At 37.3% G+C, this 20,422-nt stretch overlaps 1 protein-coding gene and 1 pseudogene across 3 annotated transcripts; both read right to left on the bottom strand.

Annotated features, from left to right (window-relative positions):
- Nucleotides 1-2,473: 2,473 nt before the first annotated feature.
- LOC118807775 lies at nt 2,474-10,332 on the bottom strand (annotated as a pseudogene).
- Nucleotides 10,333-12,616: 2,284 nt separating this feature from the next.
- Nucleotides 12,617-19,447, bottom strand: LOC118807774 (caspase-8-like). Of its 3 annotated transcripts, none has more exons than XM_036569856.1 (6): nt 19,352-19,447; nt 16,406-16,711; nt 16,275-16,297; nt 16,063-16,171; nt 13,898-14,408; nt 12,617-13,803 (listed from the first exon to the last, which is right to left on the bottom strand). In XM_036569856.1, exons 1-6 carry the CDS (start codon nt 19,374-19,376, stop codon nt 13,647-13,649), a joined length of 1,131 nt encoding a protein of 376 aa, XP_036425749.1. In that variant the 5' UTR covers nt 19,377-19,447; the 3' UTR covers nt 12,617-13,646. The 3 variants fall into 3 exon arrangements, with proteins under 3 accessions (XP_036425749.1, XP_036425752.1, XP_036425750.1); XM_036569859.1 differs by lacking the exon at nt 19,352-19,447 and adding an exon at nt 19,018-19,097 and having other exon boundaries at nt 12,618-13,803; XM_036569857.1 differs by having other exon boundaries at nt 12,625-13,803; nt 19,278-19,435.
- Nucleotides 19,448-20,422: the final 975 nt, after the last annotated feature.

Here is a 20,422-nt window from a genome sequence, read left to right as displayed (position 1 = left end):
TTATTTTTTATAGAAGTTTTTCTTTCTTTGAATAATGTTTCCTTGCTGAATGATCAAGCTATTATCAGATTTTTTTATTAAGGTTGAAATACAGTTCCTGTTTTGAAATGTATATATATATATATATATATATATATATATATATATATATACCATAATCATACAGCATGAATTTACATGGACGTAAATAAATGTAAGGACGATGATGATATAAAGTGTTCCAGTATTTACACATAGAAATGTGTTTAAAGAGGAAAACTGTGAATGATACTGAATGCAGTGCGTTTACTTTGATGAACGTAAAATTATGTAGTTTTTTTGAATGACGTCACAAATATACCAATGGGCAAAAGACAGTTTATTTCACATTCATCATTTGGTCCAATAAACATTTTACAAATCAAAATTACAAAATTTTCCCTTTGGTAACCAACAATTCAATGTCAACACCAAATTGATCACTTTGGTTTTTATTTATTATTAACAAATATTTAGTATCAGAACAGCATGAAATCTCGCTGTTTTAAAAAACGTAAACAGAACAGCCTGTTGTTTTACCTCTTTAGAGTTGCTGGTGCTGTGAGGTCTGTAGGTTGTATCACTTGCTTTAATGTAATGCCTTAAATCATGTCTACAGCTCTGATTTGTGGCAAGTGGCTGGCAGCAGATGACATTTAACAAGGTTTATCACAAGTTTCCATACATGTTAAGGATGCCTGTTCTGTGCTGGATCTGAACTCATATTTGTGTACATTTGCTTTCTCTCTGTAAACTCTAACTAGCCAAGACATTAATTATCATTATATCATACCGTAAGACATATTTTGTATAAAATTGTAAAAAAAAAGTATAAATTTTTTTGCAAAAAATGTCCTCAAACATTCTTACACATTTCACATTCACATTAGATTTGACTCTGAATTTTTCATTTGTAAGGAAAACAGTAAAACACAGAAATAAAAGAAGCATGAAAAAATCATAGATAGGGGAGACCAGCGAGGGCTATAACATGGGGAAAGTTGTACCACCCCCAGTTTTATCAATAAAACAAAAGTTTTACATATTGGGAAAAAAATAAATATAAAATGTGGCCAAATTTAGGCCATATTTATATTTTCTTTATTTCTTCTAATATGTTAAATTCAGCAAATAAACAGTAATTGTGCACTAAAATAGTTTGTCTCTGTAGGGGGTGTGTTCACTTATTTTCACTTAGAAAATCAACATGTAAATGAACCAGGGGTGTCCAAGCATTTGCATATGACAGTATAAAACTTTTAAAACATAAAGGGTAGAAACTTTTCTTTTTTCGGTTACTGAAGTCAACATTTAGGGTTAGGCTTAGAGGTACTTACAGTTGTGCGCAAAAATTTGGGCACACCTGCCCCAATGACATTTTGTTGATTTTCTAAGTGAAAATAAGTTACACATCCTCAACAGAGACGCACTTCTGCATATGCACTTCTTTTAATGCACAATTACCGTTCATTAGCTGAATTCTGCATATCGCTGTTGTCGGAAGAAAACCTCATATCTCCAAAATGATAAATTTACAGGAAAGGAAAAAAACTACTTTACTTTTAATGTAAGTCAGTGAAACCAGATTTTTTCCAAGTCATTTTAGGCCATTTCTTTTGGTCCATTCTTAATAAAATTTACACACAATGTAAAGGGTAACAGTTATTTTCAAATTATTTCAAAATTTGAAAAACGACAAAAATGGACATACAAGGTTTTGTTCCGAGAGCAGCGATATCCATAAAATATAATGTATAACAAATATACATTTATATGTGTTAACCTTCACTTAGAAAATCAACAAAACATGTCATTTGATGGGGTGCTTAAACTTTTGCATATGACTGTACCTGCCTTAAAAAAAAAATCTGTTATGACTGATCAGGACAAGGGGAGCTGTAACACATCACATACTGTATTTGACCAAAAACTGACCAAAAGACCTTAGGCCCCCTTACATTTCTCACATGAACAGAATGAAGTGATGTACATTAACACTCACTGAGAATGTTTACTTCGTCCTACATTGTCTACAGCTTCCTTTTCTCCTAAACTAACACACATAGGCCGTGTTTTGTGGTTAAAATGTTTTGGTATAGATTAAAGAGTTCAGTATCAGTGTTGTTGCTGCTTGTTTTCTCCTCTGAATTTAAGAAAAATTAAAAAATGTCCTTTACAAATGCCTCAGTAAATTGTTTTATACTCCTACTGTTTCAACCTATCCCTCTAGTGATAAGAGGTTGTAACAGAGGAACTTGTTGTATTTCACACAAACTTACATATTGTGTGAGTAAGCAGTAGACTTACAGTCATATACAAAAGTCTGAATATCCCTGCTCAAATTACACGTTTTGCTGGAAAAAAACTGTAAAAAATAAAACAAACAATAAAACTTTTGCACAGGCCACATTTTAAGCTTTATTTTTTTCTAGTACACTAAATTCAGCAAAAACCAGCAATTGTGTACTAAAGTGTGCAGAAGTGAGTTCTTTGTAGAGGACATTCATTTATTTTCACTTAAAAAAAATTGACCAGGGGTGCCCAAACTTTTGCATACAACTGAAAGGTATAGTACAAACAAGCATAGGGTTATAAAGGATTAGACAAAAAGTGTTACACACCCCCGGTGATCTCTTCTAAGTGGACTGGTTCAGAACAGCACTGGATGCCTATTATAAACCGGTCCTTCTGTGGCACGCTGTTGTTCTAGCTGGGCACCCGGAACACCAACTTCTTCCTCAAGGTCACTTTGTGGACTGGCATCTGTTTGGCTTTGACCATCCCATACTGGCGTATCACTTGAGCAGCTTTTCTACTGACCTCCCGATTCACACGGACCAGGATAGACTGGATGTCCTCACACCTTAGAAATAAATTATACAAAATAGACATCAGTAAAGAAATGTAGTTTTCTTTACCGTATCAGCAGACCGGTGCTACTTTTGTTTAGTACTTACTTTGCACAGTACGTTTTCAGCTGCTTACACAAAGACTGAATGAACCACGAGCCTGAAAGTATGTTCCTGAATGAGACGAAGCCTTTAACGGTTGACCTCGCCACAAAGAAATCTGCATCATCTGGGATGGTGAACATCTCAACGACATCCGTTTCCAACACTGCTTCCCCTGCTGCTTCATCTCCTTCAAGGTTATCAGCCTGGACTTCAACTGGGAGCTGATAGTCTTTCCCACGGCAGGCCTGGATGAAGAACACTTTTGGTTTACCGGCCAGGGTTCGGCAGGAGGTTCCTCTGAATGGAGGGAACATGTCCTCCCTGCAGACGACCCTCCATCAGTGCCGTACACCCCTTCAGTACAACCATGGCTCAGGATGCAGCAAACGAAACAGTCACCTTTATGGTCCTTCTGACTGAACTGCTTCAGGATGTCTTTCATCTGCTCTGCAGTTTTGTCTTTGTGCACAATGAGAGTGAATCCCAGCCAGCAGAACACCTCTTTAAGAGACTCTGTAGGACAGAATAGAAGAGGCTGTTTTTGAACATTTATGACACTTTACATTGTACACTACCTACACTTTACACATGCTGTAAACTACCAACTATGCTACATGGCAGAGAACCAGAAATACAGAAGATTAATATTAATTCTCTTAAAATAATTCTCTACAGAATACCGATATGACCCTTTTATTACCCTGTTTGTATTATTCAAAATATTGTCACACGGCAGTACACAATATTACAGTACATTAACACATCCTCTACAGGGAAAAAACTTAAATATGGCATAATTTAGTGCACAGTTTCTATCGGAGTCAGTGATTCCACCTCTTAAAACTACACTCTACAGATAACTCTACATGTAAATGAACCAGCGGTGTCCAAACTTTTGCACTTTTGCAAAAGAAACTTCTTTTTTCGGTTACTGAAGTCAACATTTAGGGTTAGGCTTAGAAGTACTTACAGTTGTGTGCAAACGCACAATGCATAACAACTTACTGATTTAGCGACTTCACCTCTTATGCTCTATAGATAACTGCAACACTACACTAAATGCCTGATTCAGTGGCTCCACCTCTTATAATTACACTCCATTACTATCACAATCTATTGATTCAGTGACCTCACTTCTTATAACTACACTCTATTGATAGCTGTAGCACTCCACACAACAACTTTTTGGGACTGTCGTGGGCTGGAGGTTAGGGAACCAGACCTGTGACCTGAAGGTCGCCGGTTCGATCCTCTGAGCTGACAGTACATAACTGAAGTGCACCTAACCCCCAACTACTCCCCAGGTGCCGAGGATAGGGCTGCCCAGCTCTGGGCAAGTGCCCCCTAGTGTGTGTGCTTTCACTAGTGTGTATGTGGTGTTTCACTAACGGGTGGGTTAAATACGGAGGTGAAATTTCCCCGCTGTGGGATTAATAAGGGTCACTTAACCTCCTGATTCAGTGACTCCACACCTCATATATAGACCATCAAATCCATACTGATCTACTTCTTGTTATTATCTCATGTTTCTGGGATCATTTTCATCCAACACTGCATCCCTTTTAAACTACTAACTCTTATGATTCCTAATCAGGCATCTTGTTCTGCAACGTACACTAAACCTGTAACTTACTGGTACATACTGTTTTATACTGTTTACATATTATATTGTTTACATATTTACAGTAGCTATTTAAACACTGTAGATTAAAATGTAAAATGACCAACCTTCATCCGCATTTGATCCACTCCTTTCTCCAAGGCCTGTATGACTCTCAAAGTGCACGTTATTAATGATTACACACACACCACGAGGAACGCTGGACATTTTGTACTCATCCGCCTGAGAAAAGAGCAGAAATATATTTGCGTGTCACAATCTCACATTTGAGTGGCTGTGTGGAATCAGTGGTTATGATATGGCCAAAAGATCTGTTTGTCATTTGTGCAAGAAACAGTATAAATGTATATTAATGACATTTCATGTCACCTCAGGTGGGTCACTGACTTCTTGCATTGGATCGCCTGGAAAACAAAGCAAACATTTTAACAAATCACTGACTGAGTTTACCACCACAGCTGTCATTAGAGTGAATATCAGTTGCTGGCTATACCTTGTGTTACAGCTGAATGTAGTGAAATTTCATTCAATTGTGGAAAAGTTTCCCGCATCTCTTTAAGCTCCAGAAGTTCGAGGAATTTATGGCATTGTTTGTCTCCCTTCTCTATCATTTTGTCCAAAAGGTCGATGGTGAAGTCCCGCCTGCTGCGCTGACTGGTGTCTTTGAGGCTGCCATACTCGTCCCCGGTGATGAGCTTGGCCTGGTGCACGTGCTGCAGGACAAACATGGCACCTCCAGACAGGATCTTAATCAGGGTTGTCTTATGCTGACATATGATATCCATGATCTGAAGCACCTTTTGCTGAAACAAAAAAATTACAATAATCTGAACACAGTAATTAAGAATTTTTGGTAGGGGAACATGGGGTTGGTTGTCACACCTTTCATTCTGGATCTCTTAAGGTCCCAAGTTCAGAATTACCTGCATAAAATGGGGTGGAGCATTGTGTAGTTATTTCACTGGTATGCAGAGATATTAGGTTTTAAATACAACCCCATTTCCAAAAAAAAGTTGGGACGCTCTTAAGAATGTAAATAAAACCATAATGCAATGATGAAAATCATGTAAACCGTATTTTCAAAGAAAAATACTATATAGACAACATGATATAAAATGTTGAAACTTTTTAAATATATGCCCATTTTGAATTTGATGCCAACAACAGGTTGCAAAAAGTTGGGATGGGGGGCATGTTTACCATAGTGTTTCATCACCTCTTCTTTTAACAACACTCTGTAAGCGTTTGGGAAATGAGGAGACCAATTGCTGTAGTTTTGAAACTGAAATGTTTTCCTGTTCTTGTTTGATATAGGATTTCAAATGCTCAGCAGTTCAGGGTCTTTTTTGTCATATTTATCATTTCATAATGTGCCAAGTGTTTTCAGTGGTGACCGGTCTGGACTGCAGGCAGGCCAGTATAGCACCCGGACTCTTTTAATACAGAGCAATTCTGTTGTAATACATGCAGAGTGTACTTTAGTATTGTCTTGCTGAAATAAGCCAGGTCTTCCCTGAAAAAGACGTTGTCTGGATGGCAGCATATGTCGCCAAAACATATATATGAACTATATAACATATATACATTGTTCAGCATTAATGGTGCCTTCACAGATGTGCCAGTCACCCATACCATGTGCACTAATGCACCCCTATACCATCATGAATACTGGCATTTGAACTGTGTACTGATAACAAGATGAGTGGTCTTTAGACACAATGTCCATGATTTCCAAAAAGAATTTCAATTGTTCATTGGTCGGACCACAGGACACTTTTCCACTTCCCCTCAGTCCATTTTAAATGAGCTCGGACTCAGAGAAGGTGGCACCATTCCTGGATCCTGTTTATGTACAGTTTCTTCTTTGTGTTTTAGAGTTGTAACAGCATTTCAACAGTAATGAGCTGTTTTCACAGACAGTGGTTTTCAGAACTGTTCCTGAACCCATTCAGTGATTTCCACTACAGAATCATGTCTGTTTTTAATGTAGTGCCGCCTGAGGGCCCAAAGATCACGGCCAGCAAATACTGGTTTTTGGCCTTGTCCCTTACATACAGAGATTTCTCCAGATTTTCTGAGTCTTTTAATGATAGTATGAACCGTAGATGATGAAAAACAAAAGTTCTTTGCTATTTTATGTTGAGAAACTTTATTCTTGAATTGTTGCACTACTTGATCGTGCAGTCTTTCACAGAGTGGTGAACCCCTCCTCATCTTTACTTCTGAAAGACTCAGCCTCTCTGAGATGCTTTTTCATACTCAATCATGTTACTGACCTGTTGCCAATTAACCACCAGGTGTTTTTTTTTTAGCATTACACTATCTTTACCAGCCTGTCCCCCGTCCCAACTTTTTTGGAATGCGCTGTTGGCACGAAATTCAAAATGGACAAATATTTTTCAAAAAACAATACAATTTCTCAGTTTGAACATTTGATATGTTGTCTTTGTACTATTTTCAATGAAATATAGGGTCTAAATTATTTGCAGATCATTGCATTTTGTTTTTATTTACATTTTGCACAGCGTTCCAACTTTTTTGGAAATGGGGCTGTAAATGTTGCACAGTTGCAACAATCAAGCACAGCAGGATACATATATTTATGTCTATACACGCCACTGTACTGCTGAACATAACACCAAACCTCTTGGACACCCCCTCTGTTGGCAGGACCTCTGAAAGACTTCCCTTTTTTCCTTCCTTATGGGCAGAGCTAGGAGTAACACATATAAGCACTGTGAAAACTAATCCTATGTTCCCCTAGTGAGCAGTCTCTTAATTTAATCAAAAAAAGAAATAACAATCGGTACACTAGACTAAGTATACTCTGCATGTGTCTATTATTTGTCTGAGAACATCCAATGATTTAATCATCAGAATCAGAAAACAAGTTCATTCAAATCTCAAGCTTGCAAAACTGTCCCTGAAAGAAAAGCACAACTAAATGTCTTTAGAAGTTCACATGTTTCAAGATCAGTCAGCCCTGCTGAAAAAAATCCAGCATAGACCAGCATGAATTCCCATTTTGGTTAGCTCCTGAGACAGGGGGCAGTCCTGCTTGGGGACTAAAGCAGACGATGAGAAAAAAACACGATAAGCCAATTTTTCATGAAGCACATTAACAGAAGAATTATATGAAGAAACCATCAACCAGGAACATCGAGGAACAGTGTGAATTAAGTAAAAACACAGCTGCAGTTTTTCCCATGTGCCTTATTAAAATGTATTCGAAATATATCCTAAATGCATTTGGAGTCTGTTGCTTTTTATTTATTCTTACAAAATATGTTATTTATTATAACGTATAAGGACATTCACTGGAACTTTATATAAACAACACTTTTTAAATACGATTAATTTCTCGAACAGTGAAGTTGTGGTTATTGATAATGTAGCTACAAACCTTGTTTTCAGGTTACAGTTGATGATATGAGTGTAACCTAGATTTAAAACAGATAAGTTCAGATTTTTCTAATAGCTCTTGCTATCATTTTAACTGTTGTGGCGAATTCTGACTCCCTGACAGAATCCAACACTTTAAACACAACTTAAATTCTCAAGTCTGGAGCAACATAACCAAATTCACCTCTGACGAGGTGATTTTGCAGTATTTCTTTTTTTCTCATCGTTATTGGGAAACGTGACCTTCATTGCTCTTTTAATGAGATTTTGGAGATGTCAAATTGAACAAATGTACCCTAATTTCTCTAATTATCTCAGTGATATCTAGCTGGGAAATATCTAGAGAAATATCTGCTTTATGAACATTAGTTATAAACAAGTTATAAACGTGTGTACACTGTACTGCATAAACAGACGCTGGCTATTGTGATTAAAAATGGAAGTCATTTCAAAGTTTGATTTTGGTTGAAGTGTCAGCAGATTTGACATAGTTACTGACCAAAATTTACTGAAATGATCATGCACTGATAGATTATCAGCATCATTATTTTACTTTAAATACACTCTAGCTGGAATATACACCTATAAGGCATAACATTATGTCCTTGTTTCTACGCTCATTGTCCATTTTATCAGCTCCACTTACTATATAGGTGCACTTTGTAGTTCTACAGTTACAGACTGTAGTCCATCTGTTTCTCTGACTACTTTGTTAGCCCCCTTTTACCCTGTTCTTCAGTGGTCAGGAACCCCATGGACCCTCATAGAGCAGGTAGTATTTGGCTACTGGATCATTCTCAGCACTGCAGTAACACTGAAGTGGTGGTGGTGTGTTAGTGTGTGTTGTGCTGGTACGAGTGGATCACAGCAGACACAGACACAGCAGTGGTGCTGGAGTTTTTAAACACCTCAGTGTCGCTGCTGGACTGAGAATAGTCCACCAACCAAAAACATCCAGTCAACAGCGTCCTGTGGGCAGCGTCCTGTGACCACTGATGAAGGACTAGAGGATGACCAACACAAACTGTGCAGCAGCAGATGAGCTATCGTCTCTGGCTTTACATCTACAGGGTGGACCAACAACGCAGGTGCATCTAATAGAGCGGACAGTGCTTAAAAACTCCAGCACCACTGCTGTGTCTGATCCACTCGTACCAGCACAACACACACTAACACACCACCACCACGTCAGTGTTACTGATCCACCACCCAAATAGTACCTGCTCTGGGTCCTGACCACTGAAGAACAGGGTAAAAGGGGGCTAACAAAGTATCAGAGAAACAGATGGACTACAGTCTGTAACTGTAGAACTACAAAGTGCACCTATATAGTAAGTGGAGCTGATAAAATGGACAATGAGCGAAGAAACAAGGAGGTGGTCATAATGTTATGCCTGATGTACACGGGGAAACCACTTTTCTCAGGCTCTCATTCGAGGCTGAAGTCAGTTTGTCATTCGGGAGCTTCTTGTTCGAAATCACCCGTTCCACCTTAAATAGTGCAGCCGTTACATTCGGAAACCTCAGGTACCATTTAAGATGGAACGGAAAATTCGAAGCTGGCGAATGCGAAGCGACTTCAGCTTCATAAAAAGTCTAACATTAAGAGACATTTTACAAGAAACTTCTACTTTTAAGGAAAAACGTCCTGCGATGTGAGAAAAGAGGCTGTAGCTGAGCTAAAGGTTAAAGCAGAGCAAAGTAAATCTGGATTTTTGATTGTATTATATTTTTGTAGCCTATACCAGGACATTAGCACATACTGGGATATTATTATACATATTTACAGCCAGGATGGTAAAACATTACTTTAATAAAATGGAGATAAAACGTTGTGGCTCCCAAGGAGGTTAGACGACCCTGTATGAGCCTCATTTAGGAACCGTCTGAAAAGTCCACACAATGGAAAAACTTTGTTTTTTCTATTTATCAGAACAATTTTGATAAAGCTTCAGCTAAAAGAAGGCTCGCATACGTAAATCACTTAATAACTGATTTAAGTCTTTTACAAGTTTCAGTTCTATCCTTCATATTCGACACAATCCCCACACTGCGAAACTGAAAGTCGTGGCCTGCCATTGCCTTCACTGTCACTCACAGCCACACTGAAAATTTGTGAAGCAATTTTTGTCCACAAGTTTGACTTGGTTTGTTTTGTTTTAAGGCACAAATTCTTATATTAAAGAAATAATGTTTAATTTAGACACATACCGTGTCGCCTCTGACACTCCACTTCCTTGGGTTTGGCCAAGTTGCATTGGAGCCCCTCCCTAGTCAGCTATCGGAGGGTCGAGGGTTCATGCGGGTGAAGCTGTGTAGAGCCCAGCTTTTTTCTCGTTTTTTTCTTTCTTTCCTCAGGCTTTTTCTTTCCTTCTGAGTTTGTTACTTAACCCACTTGTCATAACTGCTCCCATCAGAGGTTACATAGTAGTTACTAAAGTATAGAACTCACATTATTAAGGCTTTCTAACATCACAGACGAGTGTTTTTAGCTGTGAAGCTGTTTTTATTACAGTCATTGCATCTAGTCTTTTGTCTCAGTGCATTTAAGTATTCTCTGATTTTCAGTGTGTTGATGGATGACTAACTGTCTCCACATCGCCTCATTTAGATAACAATACATCATAAATGAGTTCATATTTTTTAATGACATGGTAAAATGTCTCACATGTGATCTGTGTTCTATTGTGAATAAAATATGGATCTATCAGATTTGCAAATCATTGCAGTCTGTTTTTATTTACATTTATTTACATTTTACACAGCGTCCCAACTTTGTTGCCATTGGGGTTGTACTTCAGTTAAACAAGAGCTTCTGGATGATTGCATAAGTTTTCCTAAAGACTCTGATGTGTTTAAAACAGATAACAAATATGAATGACACTACATTTTATTCATAAGAAGGTGGAAGTTACATGTGTCTTTGAGAAAAATGTTTATTGTTTTATATGAATTATTTTTTACTTTGAATAATGATGTTACAATTATGTTTCCTCGCTAAAAGAGCAAGCTCATATTTTCAGCATGAGATCATGCTGATAAACAACAGAAAGTATTTTTGCCTGTTTTTGACCATTTTTTAAGGGTGGAAAAAAACAGTTCTTGTTTCGACATATATGAACCATACAGCATGAATTTACATGGACGTAAATAAATGTAAGGACGATGATGATGATGATATAAAGTGTTCCAGTATTTACACGTAGAAATGTGTTTAAAGAGGAACACTGTGAATGATACTGAATGCAGTGCGTTTACTTTGATGAACGTAAAATAATGTAATTTTTTAAAATGACGTCACAAATATACCGATGGGCAAAAGACAGTTTATTTCACATTCATCCAATAAACATTGGTCCAATAAACATTTTACAAATCAAAATTTTCACTTTGGTACCCAACACCAACTTTGTTATCGAGCTCCATGTCCACACCAAATTGATCACTCAGGCTTTTATTTTTTATTAACAAATATTTAGTAAAAGAACTGCATAAAATCTCGCTGTTTTAAAAAACGTAAACAGAACAGCCTGTTGTTTTGCCTCTTTAGAGTTGCTGGTGCTGTGAGGTCTGTAGGTTTTATTACTTGCTTTAATGTAATGCTTTAAATCATGTCTACAGCTCTGATTTGTGGCAAGTGGCTGGCAGCAGATGACATTTAACAAGGTTTATCACAAGTTTCCATACATGTTAAGGATGCCTTTTCTGGATCTGGACTCATCATATCATACCGTAAGACATATTTTGTATAAAATTGTAAAAGAAAATTCTGTTTTTCCAATAGACTACATTCATCAAAAAACAGCAATTGTGTATTAAAGTGTACAGAAGTGAGTTCTTTGTAGAGGACATGTTAATTTATTTTCACTTAAAAAAAAATTGACCAGGGGTGCCCAAATTTTTGCATACGACTGTATATAAAAGTTTGACATGTATAACACAAACAAACAGAGTTATAAAGGATGAGACAAAGTGTTAGCCTGGAAAGATAGCATCCTCCCGCTCTCCAATGCCGCACAGCTTCCTCTGTTTACTTTCGTCAGGGCTGTAAGTTGAACCCACTTCTTCCTTTCACTTTCGTTGCTTGGGAATGCACTACTACTAAAATTTGACTGAGCGCTGTAACAGTGCTGTAGTTGTGAGGAGCAGATGTAATTTAACGCTGCTAAAGCCGGTTAGGATGTATGGAAAGAGGTGAGTTCACTGTAGGACAGTACATATATGCCACTTATGTCGTCACTCACGCTCGGTCACAGGAGAACAGATCGCCGGTCGCTCCACTCAAACAGGGAATGTATAACTCCACATTTCAGACGTTGCTAAAGACTCATTTTACTCGTGGCCCCCTCCCTCTCTAATCATGTAGAAAAACTCAGAAGTGCGCCCTCTCCTGGTGACAGAAGAGCAGTGTCGCTTTCCTTGCAGTAGAAAATGCCACCAGGGCTGTTGCTAAACGTGTAAGTGTGAGAATGCTCCATTATATCGAACATTTCTTATCGCTCTATCGAGGAAAGTTATATTGCGATAATTATCGTTATCGTTTTATTGCCCATCCCTAGACACAGCACCTCCACACTTCCCCACGGGTTCACCCCAACACCACGTGTATTATAAATGTTTAGTGGGTGAACTGAAAAAAAAGGCACTGGAAAAGTGTTATTTTATATGTTCTTCACAGAAAATGAAGAAAGACCAAGAAATCTGACTTTGAAATAATAATAAATCACTTCATTTTTTCTTTTTTGGTGAACTGAAAATGGGTCCCACAGACCTGAACAACACACAGATTAAAAAATGTCTCTATAGTGTTGCTGGTGCTGTGAGGTCTGTAGGTTTTATCCTTTTCCTTCATATACAAAGTAATGCCTTTTTTCACATCTACAGCTCTGATTTGTGAAGTTGCTGGCAGCAGATATTTAACAAGGTTTAGCACTAGTTTTCATGCGTGTTTAGTTTGCTGGCTTCAATTAAGACAAATTTTGTGTAAAAGTGTAAAACAATGAAAAAAGTTTTTAAAGAATTCTCTTCATGAAAAATCTCTTTAAATAATCTTACACATTTACGGTGTAATGCTCATAGTTTTGTTTTGTTTTTTTTTGCATTATTAAGTAAAAACTAAAGGAAGTCAGCATGAGAGTACTCGCTTAAATGTTCAGACATGGCTTAAAGTTATACCAACCTTGACACTTAAAATTACAAAAAAAAAGTGTTTTGTTGATTTTCTGAGTGACAAACATGTTAACATGTTCTCTGCAAATAATCTTAAATGATAATAATAAGGCGTTTTCTGCAAATTTCAATTTCTATTTGCTGAATTTATCAGACTGGAAAAAATAAACCATAAAATAACCTTTACATAGGCTACATTTTATCTGTTTTTATCCCAATATGTTAAATTCAGTAAATAAACAGTAATTCTGTATTGCAGTGTGCAGAAGTGCGTTCACTGTAGAGAATATGAACTGACTTTCACTTAGAAAATCAACAAAAACATGTAGTTTGAACAGGGGTGCTCAAACTTTTGCATATGACTGTTTTTAAAAGTTTGAAAGGTATAGCATATAACCCTCCCCAATCTCCTCCGCATGGTCTGGTCCAGAACAGCATTGGATGCCTATTATAAACCGGTCCTACTGTGGCACACTGTTGTTCTAGCTGGGCACCCGGAACACCAACTTCTTCCTCAAGGTCACTTTCTGGACTGGCATCTGTTTGGCTGTGACCATCCTACATTTGATCATCACTTTACCAGCTGTCAAACTGACTTCCTGATTCACACAGAGCAGGATAGACTGGACGTCCTCACACCTTGGAAGTAAATAATAAAAAGCAGACATTGGTGAAGAAATATTTATATTATAACCATATCAGCAGACCGGTGCTACTTTTGTTTAGTACTTACTTTGGACAGTACGTTTTCAGCTGCTTACACAAAGACTGGATGAACCAGGAGCCTGAAAGTATGTTCCTGAATGAGTAGAAGCCTTTAACGGTTGACCTCGCCACAAAGAAATCTGCATCATCTGGGATGGTGAACATCTCAACAACATCCGTTTCCAACACTGCTTCTTCTGCTGCTTCATCTCCTTCAAGGTTATCAGCCTGGACTTCAACTGGGAGCTGATAGTCATCCCCACGGCAGGCCTGGATGAAGAACACTTTTGGTTTACCGGCCAGGCTTCGGCAGGAGGTTCCTCTGAATGGAGGGAACATGTCCTCACTGCAGACGACACGTCCATCAGTGCCGTGCACCCCTTCAGTACAACCATGGCTCAGGATGCAGCAAACGAAACAGTCACCTTTATGGTCCTTCTGACTGAACTGCTTCAGGATGTCTTTCATCTGCTCTGCAGTTTTGTCTCTGTGCACCTCTACAGTGAACCCCAGCCAGCAGAACACCTCTTTAAGAGACTCTGTAGGACAGAATAGAAGAGGCTGTTTTTCCACGCATCTAGACAATTTATGACACTTTACATAGAACACTATATACACTTTAAACATGCTGTAAACTACTTGCCCAGTTATGCTATGTGTCATATAACCAGTAATACAGAAGATGATTATTAATTATTTTCTTGACAATATCAGTAAATACAGACTACTGATGTGACTATTTTATTACCCTCCTTGTATTTTCCAATATTGTGTCATTCCTCAGACAACGATACAGTCGCATGCAAACGTTTGAACACCCAATTTTCTAACTAAAAATAACCAAACACGTCCTCAACAGAGATTACATTTAAATTTTTTTTTTTAATTTTAGTCCACATTTTCTATTTATTTGCTGAGTTTAACATACTGGAAGAAAACACATAAATATTACATAAAAGTTGCCATAACTTTTGCACAGGCCACATTTTCTGTTTTATTTTTTCGAAAATATATTCACTTCCACACATAAATGGTAACTGTGCATTAAAATGTGCATAACAGATTTCTCTTTAGAGGATGTGTTTAACTTATTTTCACGTAGAAAATCAACAAAACATGTAATTTGACCAGGGGCGCCCAAACGTTTGCAGATGTCTGTAGAATCTGCACTTCAACTGTTAGTGTCATTGATGCGAATCACCAAATCTATCTGGCTATTTAGTATATCGCCCTTTGTGGAGAATTTTCAGCTTCGAAGTGAGTGACAGGCCAGATGCTTCACAGCTAAAAATGTAATTAAAGTGGTAACTCCACCCATTTTTTTAAATTTCTGCATAATTGAATCATTACGGTCTAAACAAAGTCAATCAGTGTGGTCTGGCGTAAAGTGTACAATTTTAGAGAAACTTTCTGAGTCTAAATTACTCACAGTGGTGGTGATAGGAACCAGGCATTTAATGCCTTTAAGAGCTCCTTCAAAAAAAGTTATTCCATGAAATGTTTAAGAATGTATTCCCAGATGTGTGAGACATTATTTTATGATTGATTTTAAATAAAGTTTTGGTATAAAATGTATTCTTTTTTTAAACAGAGAGGTGGTACATGTAGGGCGTTGTAAGTCAAAATAAAAGAAAGAAAGAAAGAAAGAAAGAAAGAAAGAAAGAAAAAAGAAAGAAAAGCTTATTTTTCAGATTCACTGCTGTTTTACTATTATCAACATTACATACAAAAACTCAAAAGACACATTTAGGTTCACTGGTGGTTTTGGATAGTGAATAAAATGTCATTTGAGTTAAATTCATTGTGACCTCTGGTTCCTATCACCACCACTGTAAAAACACTTAAGTTGGTGAGTTTCTCTACAAATAAACCATTTCACATCACACCTCTCTGAATGATTTTGCTTACATCTCAACTAACTCCCAACATAATTATGTAGATTTTTTACAATTTGTGGAATTCTCTTTTAAATCATCAAGTGCAATATAAGATGATTTATACAAATTGTTTTTTTTTTTAAATGACTAGAGAAAAGTGTGAAACGGTGCAGTTAATCTCATTACATCCACTGGAAGAAACTTGTCATACACACGTCATATATAACTACAGTAATAAAGTATCTTTCAGAAATATTCACTAGCTACGTGAATCCAGATGTGGTCCTGATTGAAAAAGACAAATGAAACAACAAACCTTCATCTACATCAGATCCCTTCCTGTCTTTAAAGGGGGGATCAAATTTAATATTGTTGATGATCAGACACAGACCACGTGGAACGCTGGACATCTTGTATTCACCTATCTGCAAATAGAGACATTTCTGTGATGAAGCATTGCCTTTAATGAAATGACTGGAAATGTACACATCAGCAGAGAAAACAGTACTCTAGAAGATTTTGAATTACCTCATCCTCTGGATCTCGATTATCTGCAAAAAACATACGTATGAAGTCACCAACTTTCACTAAAATTGACCTTGAAATATAGAAAAATATAGCATTGTGGGTTTGCAGAGTGACCTCACAGAGTGGTTTACCTTCGTTTAGTGCTGGTTGTGGAGGTCTGAAATGCCCCTTAAGCCCAGGGAAATTGTCCTGCAGCTGTTCATGCTGTAGTAGTTGTAGGAATCTGAGACATGTTTCATCCCCCTTGTTCATCACCTTGTCCAGAAGATTAATGATGATGTTCTCCTGGGTGTGGTTAGGGTGGTTAAGGTTGTTGTACTCCCGCTTGGTGATGATTTTATTCTGCTCGGCATGCTGCAAGACAAAGCTGGCATCTGCAGACAGAGTGTCGATGAAGAAGACCTTCTTGTCACGCAGAGTCTGCATGACTGTCAGCCCTAAGGAAGAATGACATAACACTATGAGTGGCATTACTGTCCTAAAGATACAACTTAGGTCTAGCTGTTTGCATAATTTACATTTAATTTACATAATTTTATGTTTTGTATGTGTTGCATATCGCTGCTGTCGGAACAAAACCTCCATTTTTTGCTGTCGGAACAAAATCTCCATTTTTTTGTCGTTTTTGAGTTTTTGACATAATTTGAAAATGCATGTTGCCCTTTATGTTGTATCGGAATTTAATGATGAATGGACCAAAAGAAACGGCCCAAAACGACTTGGAAAAAAGTCTGGTTCCATTGACTTACATCGAAAGTAAAGCAGTTTTTTTCCTTCTCCTGTAAAGTTACCATTTTGGAGATACAAGGTTTTCTTCCGACAACAGCAATGTTTAAATATTTCATCACAGAAGAGCGGACACAAAGTTATGGCTGCTTTTGTTAGCTGACTATGCTTATAAATAATGAATTACAAGTAATACAAGCTTAATATACACATGCCTGCCTGGTATATTTGTCTGTTATGATACGTTCTGTAGGGCAGCACTGCATCCCTAAGCCTCATCAGTTTGTCAGAATTAACTGTCCTCTCACTACAGTACCCAGCATGCATTGCAAAATACAACCATTAGGAATCCTCCTAAACTGTGATAAAGAAATCCACTGATGTAGTGACGATCAAATAAAGCTTCCTAGCAGTACTGACAGCTGTCTAGCTCCTTCTCCCTTCACCAGCCAGCAAAAAAAGCATTTCTAAAAGCTCACTCATATATCTGCCCCAAAGTGCTTGTAGTTTTACAAAACCCTCCCCTTAACCCTCCTGTTGTGTTCCGGTCAAATCTGACCGATTTACAAGTTTCCTCCTAAAAAAGTGTAGTAAATTTCATCTGTTTGTCATGAGGTTCCATGACTTCGTTCACACATGTTATTTGAACACCTAAAATAAATCTGAAATATGACCGGTTATTGGAAATACATCTATAAGACTACAATTAGTGTATAAAACAGAGTTCAAGCACGTATCAAGCACATCCACAGCAACCAGAGAAGGAGGAGTCAAAAGGCGCCAACTGTGTACACCAGATAAAAAACTAGCTTTGTGTGCCACATATGCAGTGTGTGTGTATATATATATATATATATATATATATATATATATATATATATATGCAAAGAACATGCAACGACCACAGTATATTGCCCCACATGCTCATGAGAGGACAAAACCGAGGAACATAAGGATAACATTATGGCACTGTCTTTTCAGAGTACAACAGAAAATTGTAAATATGTTCATACAGTGTATGGTTCAAGCATTTCTCTTCAATTTTCCCTGTGTACATTTGGGCTTTTGTTTTCAGTAAATAAATCATACCGGTCAGTTTTGACCGGGAACACGGAAGTTGTTATTTTGTGCCACAGTTTAGAAAACTTAACTGGTTTCAAAAAAGTGACTTTGGTGAACATTTCAGTGAAGTACTCTGTGACAAACACTGCAACAGGTTTCATCTTAGTATTCGTTATAGTCAAAATAATATGTATATAATGTTTTTTCCCTAAAAAAAAACGAGCGGTGTGAGCTCACGTAGGTTAAATGAGGCCTGCAGGACATAAACAGCAAATACAAGTTCCAAACTTATAATGTTCACAAGAGCTGAAGTTCATAAAAAGATCCAACACAACATTAGGTGATAATATATGTATTATTGTTGATTTATAATGGAATAAAATGATCCCGGCCAAAATGACCGGGAACACTATGAGTGTTAGCCGAAACGAACACAACAGGAGGGTTAAATCCAAAGTCTTCTTAATTTTTATACAGGAAAATACGCCCAAAACAGCGCACTACTAAACTGTAGTTAGCTACATAGGTTAAGCTACTATACTAATGAATTGACATCTAATGGCGGCGTACTGACTGAGGTTTGACATACTAGTACACGTAGTTAGGATGGTACTATGTGGTTTTGTACGCACCATCATTCTTGTGACCAAATGTGGGGCCCCGTAGGAGGCCAGTAGGTTTGTTAACAACAGATGTAACCTAGAAAGGGTTATATTTTTTTAATTTTGGGCGGAGTGCCCCTTTAACTCGGGACAGAGCGCAGGCGCTAGCACTGTTAGCATACTGCATTGAAGTAAACGGAAACTTAGCTAACTAGCTAAAACTTATCTTACTGTAAAAACCTCTACCCGTCAAAGCCGTCAAACAGGCGACTTTACGTACGTCTGACGACCACGTATATAAAAAATACGAGTCGACACATATGTTCTGCAACAAACAAGCCGAATTCACGAACCTTTTAATCCACTTTTTTATTATTTTTCACCATTCCTGTCAGTGGAGACAAAAAGGGCGCGAAAGACCCGCTGATGTCACCAGGCGAAGCAGCTTTATCTACCAGAGCGAAGTAACAGACAGTAGGAGCAGATATGAGAGGTGGTCGGTGAGCTGGTTTTAACTCATCATATCTGGTCATATCTTAAGAATAAAGAAAAGCCACTCTACAGTAACGACCTAAACATAACCTAAACAATCACAGTATGTATATTGTCAAACCTTAAGGAGACAAAAGTTCGTCAAATTCCTTCGTTTTCACTTCAGCTCGGAGCGAAGCCGCCCTTTATGATTCCCAGTAAATGAGCTTCCTCGCTGCATACGACATCTTATCGCTGCACGTAGTGGAGGCTGAACCAGAGCTGGTTTGACTGTACTCGGTCAGAGAGTTGCCAGATACTCGGGGTTGCCAGGTTTTTCAATGTCAGCTGAACATGTAGGCATTTTATATAGATTCAGCCAATAATAATAACGATAATAATAATAATAATAATAATAACAATAACTAATACATTTATTATTTGAAGGGAATGGCTAAATTGCCTTCGGGATCAATAAAGTATCTATCTATCTATCTATCTATCTATCTATCTATCTATCTAATAATAATGATAATAATAATAGTGTAAACGAAACTTTTAAAGATACTAGTAATTCTGATTCTCCATCACTGCTTAATTTGCATAGAAATACATTAAAACTATGCTTTAATATTCAGTAACTGCTACAAACGGGTGGAAAAAGTGCATAAAAACTATACTTTAGAGAAAGTATAGGTACTGTAGCAAAATTTGACATTTGATCAAATGCGGAAATATGTAAACAAAAACATACTTAAGTGAAAGTAGAAAAGGTTTAAAAAAACCTTGGTAAGCATGTTTTAATAAATAAATGAGTTTGGTGGCATCTGATGTAGTGACGTGGCCAGTGCTTAAACGTAGATAAACTAGCATATTTTGTAGGCAGTTTTATTTTATATTGATATGAATGTGTGAGATGTAAAAAAAAACAGTAAATTAAGATGTACAACGACACCACTGTTTGGGACGAGAAAAAAGCCAGGATCTCATGGCTTTAATAATTTATACTTTGTCCATTCAGGAGACTTGCTTTCAGTTTTCAAAGAAATCTGCAGGGATGTTTTTTCCACACCTCCAAAGTTCAGTCTTAGAAGTTGGTTGCTTATTATTTAATTGCTTGGTTGCTAAATTATTTAAAAATATAAATGAAAAATATAAATAATGTCAAACACAAAAATAAAAAATGGCCCGAAATGGCCATGTCCATCATATTCTGTCTCTTACTGAAAAAGAAACCAGTAGGGGTATTTAAAATATACATTTTTCAGCCAAATTTTTTATTTTTTT

The sequence above is a fragment of the Colossoma macropomum genome, unplaced genomic scaffold, assembly GCF_904425465.1.
Source record: "Colossoma macropomum unplaced genomic scaffold, Colossoma_macropomum, whole genome shotgun sequence".
Lineage (NCBI taxonomy): Eukaryota > Metazoa > Chordata > Actinopteri > Characiformes > Serrasalmidae > Colossoma > Colossoma macropomum.
Note: the sequence above shows the minus strand (reverse complement) of the source record. Positions and strands in the feature narration are given on the sequence as shown.